Below are 6,838 nucleotides of genomic sequence, written 5' to 3'. Positions count from 1 at the left end.
GGAGTAGTGAGTAGCGAGTAGTAGGGAGTGAGTAGTAGAGAGAGAGTAGTAGAGAGTAGTAGAGTAGTAGAGAATGAGTAGTAGAGAGTGAGTATTTGAGAGTAGTGGAGTAGGAGAGAGTAAGTAGTAGAGAGTAGTGGAGAATATTCCAAAGTTTGGCACAGCACCACTTTCACAATGAGTCCAATCAAATCACATCACTTACCCCCACATGCATCATTGTGTCATTTTGCGAATTCTTATTTGCGAAAAATAAGGAATCGCAAATAAGAATTCGCAAAATGGGATGCATCAATTAATTCGCATTTTTTTAGCGATTCGGTAAAAATCGCAATTTTTACCGAATCGCAAGGAAAATGCGATTCCTTATGTGCGAAATCGCATTGTGCGACTTCGCAAATAAGGAAAAGACGCACATGATGAATACTCAAGTGATTGCAGTGTGGCTGCTTCTGAAACTAATGACAGACACCTGTGGGCTACTTCGAACTTGAATTTGGCAGTTTGGGGAGTGTGTGGAAGCTGCTGGACAGGTTACTGATTTCTCTTGAGATTATGGAGGCAAGCAATGTGGTTTTGGAGCCCCAGCAGCAGCAGCAGCAGCAACAGCAGCAGCAGCCCAGGAAAAGGAAAGTCAAATTTAGTGACAAAGAACTTGAGGTTCTAATTGAAGAAGTCACAGCTAAGCATGACCAACTTTTTGGAAAAAGTTCACTGAAAATACCTGAGGCAACGAAACGAAAAATTTGGCTAACAATACAGGCAAAGGTCAATGCTGTAGGTGTCGCCCACAGAGACATCAGTAATCTCCAGAAGAGATGGTACGATTTGCGCAGCAGAGCAAAGGAGAAGATTGCGACACGCATCAAATCTGGAAGGAAAACTGGTGGGGGTACACCAAAAGACATACCAACTACCCCTTGGGATGAACTAGTAGAGGGGACTTTACCTACTGAAGCAGTTGTTGGAGTGTATGACATTGACACCTCAGAGCAGCCTGGAACAAGTCAAGGTAATTTATTTTAAAAACAGGATAATGTCATTGAGTGCATGACTTGTGATTAGATCTGTAAAGTTACAAATGTCAAAAGTACATGTTTTGCCAAAGTGCACAATAAATATTGTAAATTTAAGATGAAAGAATGGCATCATGGGACATGTAGTTTTCCTCACAAATATTCTTTTATTGCTGTCCAGACAACAGGATCACTGTTAGCAATAGGTACATTCACTTCCACGATAATTTGTCATCCATGCCTCAATATAGCAGTGTCATATGTTAATCTGTGAAAGAAAAACAGGCATTGGGAATATTTTTCTAACAGGTTACTCCCACTGTCTCATTTTTAGATGCTGATTTGGATGCAGAATTTATTCAATTTGCAGAGTCTTTCACACAAGACTTATTAAATGAGGCAGAAAATAACTTTGACCCACCACCTTCACCCACTGTGGAACCACAAAATCAAAGACGCAGACTACGTCGACTGGTAGACACTGAATCTGAGGCAGAGGAAAATGTGGACACTGCAGTTCAAAATACAACACTGAATGCAGAGCCTGCACAAAGGGTCCCAGGCAGGCGTCAAAGACTGCGACAATTCTTCCGGCGTCGCAGAGCTCCTTCACAAACTCATGAATCAATGGATGACTTTGTAAATGGCAGTGTCCTTGAGAGGAAGTTATTAAAAGTACAGCGCCTGCAAGGCAAGGACATAAGGGTTATCAAGGGGAAAATCACCAATATAGCCAATGACATGCACAATATTAGTTCTGCACTTGTCAACATGGTCAATGTCTCTTCAGACAAAATGGAACGAATGACCTCTGCAATAGAGACACTAAGTCAAGCAATGCATGGTGACCAGGGTGCAGTTTTGCAAAGAGCAGTTGTGAGTACGCAGTCAAGCACAAGAGCCATGCACAGAATGTGCAGTAATACTTCTAAATTGATTGAAACAACAATTGGCTTCCAAAAGGAAATGATGAAATGTTATGGTGAGCTGGCATGTGGCATGAAATCAATGCAAGGCCCCATTTCAGACCACCATCAAGGCCCAAGTACAATCTATCAACCAGTGTCTGCATTCCCTGCATCTTCTTCAGACAATGCAAATGTAAATATCAAACCACCTTCAGAAAGAAGAAGTGTCAGAAATGTAGCCAAAGACACCTGCAAAAACAAAAATTCAAACCCTGTGAAGGTTAAGGCATTGGGGTTAAGAGCAAGGAAAAAGTGATTCATATGTGAATATTTTGTGAACCTTTATTTTAACAGTTAATGGTTGACAATATTAATACATTTGAAGATTTTATTCAAATGAAATTTTTGTTTCAAAATACCACATACGTTGGAATGGAAGCACACATTCACTTTCATTTGAAAAACAATAAATACCTAAGTTACAGCACATGCATGTTTGTCCTGTCTCATACCTTTATTTAAAAGTAATGCTGAGTTATCTCTGCTCTTCTTCTCCTTCCCTCTGCAGCATCAGGACCATTGATTCTAGGTTGCGGTTGGTTTGGTTGATTGTGGTTATTTGGGATGTTGTCTTCAAATTCCAATCCAAGCCCTCTTTTCATGGCAACATTGTGCAGCATGGCACAAGTGGCAACAATTTTACAGCAAACATCAGGCCGATACTGCAATGCACCTCCAGTTTTATGAAGTATTCTGAATCTGGATTTCATTATTCCAAATGTCCTCTCTATCACATTTCTGGTAGACATATGAGCTTGGTTATAATTTTGCTCTTTGCGGGTTGTTGGATTCAGATAAGGAGTCAAGATAAATGTTCTCACACCATAAGCACTGTCACCTATGGAAACATTATCAACATTTCAGTGGTTTGAAAACCTGTCAAAACATTTCTCTGTACAGTTTTAAAAAAAAAAAATAGATCACTTACCCAGTAAATATCCATCTCCAAAATGCCCAGCTTCCAACTTTGTAAATATGGCACTCTGTTTAAATATGTAGGAGTCATGAGCACTTCCAGGGAAACTAGCAACTAGGTCTGTGATTATGGTTTTTGAATTACAAATGGCTTGAATGTTCAATGAATGATACAATTTTCTATTCCTAAAAATGTACTCATTGTGAGAAGGAGGGCATATGGGAATATGAGTACCATCTATGCAGCCTATTACATGAGGAAAATGAGCCATATTATAGAAGTCCAACTTTGTCTGTAAAAGTTCCTGCTGAGTACTTGGAAAAACTATGTAATGCCTGATCCTCAACAACATAGCATTTAAAAAATTCCTGAAAAACCTTGAAAGGGAACTCTGTGACACCCCCCCAGCAATGGCAATCACACCTTGAAATGAACCAGAAGCCAGAAGATGTAGGCAACAAAGTACTTGGACATGAGTAGGAATGGCTTGTGTTCTTAGGGTGGGCCTCTGTAGTATAGGATCCAAATCATCAATTAATTCCAGTATGGAATCAACATTTAACCTGTACTTGTCATAAATTTCTGCCTCAGTCTGACCAAATAAATTAATGCGCACCCTAAATATCCTTTCACTCACTACCCTGCGCCTCAATGCAGCTCTCAATCTCCGCCTGCGTGCCAAGACTATGACTGCAGCCATGGTGAAAGGAAATGTAATGGTCAGAGTGTGCCTTATATACTAAGAGGGATGGAAATCACATGAGACTTTGGTTAGGAAAAAAATAACACCAAGTCTGAGCTCTTCTTATTTTAGGTAATGCTATTTGCGATTTTTTACAGAATCGCAAATAGCATTTTTTCATGCATACCATTTTTCCATGCAAAAATGCGATTCCTTATCTTTGCGAATGATATGCGAATTCGCAAACGATATGCGAATTCTTAAAATGCGATTTCTCGCAATTTTGATGATGCATCCCAGAATTGAATTTTGCATTCGCAAACGGTCAAAATTACCGATTCGCACCGTTTGCGAATACAAAACACAATGATGCATGTGGGGGTTAGAGTCCTTATTGAAGCGCTGAATCTTGGTGTATATTCAAATGCTTTTATTTTCCTTAAGTTTATGTACCACAGCCAGCCGAATCGTTTCGTTCTGTACAACAGAACTTCTTCAGGGCGTTCTTATTTCCTTCAAGTTATGTCGGTATCCTGTTGTCATATAACTAGATATTTCTTCCAAATGTTAGACGAGACATAAGTATATTCTTATTCAAAGTGACTAGGTATCAATTTTACCCACACAATTCGGGCAGACTTGAGTAATTTATAGCATCCTCAAAGTCAGTCTTTCAAAAATTCCAAAGTATAGGACATGATAATCCAAATCCAAATGTTTCTCAAGAAAAGTCATTTACAATCGTTCGGAATATCAGTGTTTGGGCAGATATGATCCAGGGACCCCCAGTATGCAAGGGGAATTAGTCCCCCCTCTGCAAACGCGCCAGTGGCCTGCATTGCAGAGAGGTGTAACAAGGGTGTGGCCTCATTACACCTATGCAATGCAGCCCCAGGCGCATACTGGAGGTTCCAGGTGGGCTAATTGGCCCCCAGGGGCCCCCAGTATGCAAGGGGAATTAGTTCCCCCTCTTCAAACATGCACGGGGGCTGCGTTGCAGAGAGGTGTAAAATGGGTTGTGGCTTCATTACACCTCTCTGCAATGCAGTCCCCTGGCGCATACTGGAGATTCCTGGTGGGCTTTCAGGTCATATATAGTTAGGAATTAGCATTAAAAAAACCTTTGAAATTCACTGAAAAAACCATAGGTTTCACACCAGTTATAGTTAGGAATTAGCATTTAAAAAACCTTTGAAATTCACTGAAAAAACCATAGGTTTCACACCAGTTATAGTTAGGAATTAGCATTTGAAAAACCTATTAAATTCACTGACAAAACCAGTTATAGTTAGCTGGAAATTTTACTGACATAAAAACATTGAAATTCCCATGTTATAGTTAGTTCGACTCACTATAACTTGCGCGCCTGCAATGTACTGCTGATGACGTCACATATTACATCACTCATGACATGGTCAGTGACATCACTCATGACATCACTGATGACACCATCCTTGTGACAGAGTGGCAGACCTAATTTCAGTGTAATGCAACGCTTGAAACACATATTCAAAAATAGAAACAAACATTTTCAAAAAAATGGAGATACCCAAACCAGTAACAACAACCAATTCAGTAATTCCACCATCTATATATGCATCCACTCATTCACCAACAGTTCTATATAGTCACTCATATATATACTCACTCATCATATGTAGTGATACACCTATACATCCTGTTACACATCAGCAGTCATCCAAAAGTTACTCACACACATACTCACACATGCAAATAAACTATTGAACATCCATTTATTTGCATATACATTTATACACACACTACCACCTTACTTCTAAGGAAACCTACACATACTTACTCTCTTAAACAATCACTTATAGAAACACATACTTATTTAAACAGGAACTCTTACAATCTCTCACTATATATACTATACTCACTTATATACATCAATACTCACATATACTAGATTAAAACATATGTCGTTACTAATGAAGACACTAGTGAGACAGTCATTCACTCACTAACACACACATATACACACTCATCCACCCATAAAGTCCTGCACATATGCTGTCATCAAAACACATACAAACAGTGAGTCAGTCACCAACCCCTGCAGCCACTTATACACAAAGAGAAACACTGATACAAACATTTAAATATTTAAACAATACTCGCTAATATATGTATTCACTAAGATACACTTAATAAGCCAGTTAACCAACCAATTTTCTTTAAAAAAACATCAATTTACACACTTATTTAAACATTTATTCTTCCATCGACCTTTACAAATACATATATAAAACAAATTTATTTTTTAGAAAGACACACATTCACTGGATGGTGTCATCAGTGATGTCATGAGTGATTTCACTGACCATGTCATGAGTGATGTAATATGTGACGTCATCAGCAGTGCATTGCAGGCGCGCAAGTTATAGTGAGTCCAACTAACTATAACGTGGGAATTTCAATGGTTTTATGTCAGTAAAATTTCCAGCTAACTATAACTGGTTTTGTCAGTGAATTTAATAGGTTTTTTAAATGCTAATTCCTAACTATAATTGGTGTGAAACCTATGGTTTTTTCAGTGAATATATATATATATATATATCCAAACACAAAGTTTGTCTGCAAAGTAGAGGAGCCCACGAGCCAGGTAAGGAATTTCTGCTTTTATTCATTGTAGAAAGCAACCTGCGAAATGGATGCAAATACAGCAGCAGCTTCAAAAAGTCATCCTGACGCGTTTCGTTTTCCAACTTCTTCAGAGGCACTGACTCAAATAGTCCCAGGTGAACATTTTCCAGGCAGCTACACAGTAATTTAGCTCCTTCCTCAGTGGGCGTGTCCCAACACATGGACTCATGCTATATATAGTGTCCTGTCCTTCTCTAGTGAGTCGCCTGCCTCGGAGTCATAGTATTGTTGAATAAAACCACAGTGGGGTGTGCTTCATCATATCTTGACCTCGCAGCTGTCGTCACCTTCCCACAATAGCTCCTTGCTCCCATACTGGTGGCGCTGTAAAACGTCTCCGTGGTGGGCTGAGACAGCCCCAGGGCTACATCCATGGCTCAGGCACGCCGCTCCAATCTAAACACAAAGTTTGCCCGCCAAGTAGAGGGGCCCATGAGCCAGGTAAGGAATTTCAGCTTGTATTCATTGTAGAAAGCAGCCTACGAAATGGATGCAAATACAGCAGCAGCTTCTGAAAGTCAGCCTGACGCATTTCGTTATCCAACTTCTTCAGATGCACTGACTCAAATACTCCCAGGCCAACATTTTC

General features: G+C 39.6%; 1 protein-coding gene and 1 long non-coding RNA gene across 2 annotated transcripts; one reads left to right on the top strand and one right to left on the bottom strand.

Annotated features, from left to right (window-relative positions):
* Positions 1-272: 272 nt before the first annotated feature.
* LOC147730548 (uncharacterized) lies at positions 273-2,407 on the top strand. The gene is made up of 2 exons (XM_086955340.1): positions 273-1,012; positions 1,351-2,407. Exons 1-2 carry the CDS (start codon positions 556-558, stop codon positions 2,238-2,240), a joined length of 1,347 nt encoding a protein of 448 aa, XP_086811466.1. The 5' UTR covers positions 273-555; the 3' UTR covers positions 2,241-2,407.
* Positions 1,570-3,972, bottom strand: LOC147730547 (uncharacterized). Its single transcript, XR_015308386.1, has 3 exons — positions 2,913-3,972; positions 2,437-2,822; positions 1,570-1,700 (listed from the first exon to the last, which is right to left on the bottom strand). It is a non-coding gene; the product is annotated as an uncharacterized LOC147730547 (long non-coding RNA).
* Between the last annotated feature and the right edge of the window lie 2,866 nt (positions 3,973-6,838).

This window comes from Lissotriton vulgaris, chromosome 2_1 (assembly GCF_964263255.1).
Source record: "Lissotriton vulgaris chromosome 2_1, aLisVul1.2, whole genome shotgun sequence".
In the NCBI taxonomy this organism is placed as follows: Eukaryota; Metazoa; Chordata; class Amphibia; order Caudata; family Salamandridae; genus Lissotriton; species Lissotriton vulgaris.
The sequence above is the reverse complement of the archived record's forward strand: the minus strand, read 5'-3'. Positions and strand labels throughout refer to the sequence as shown.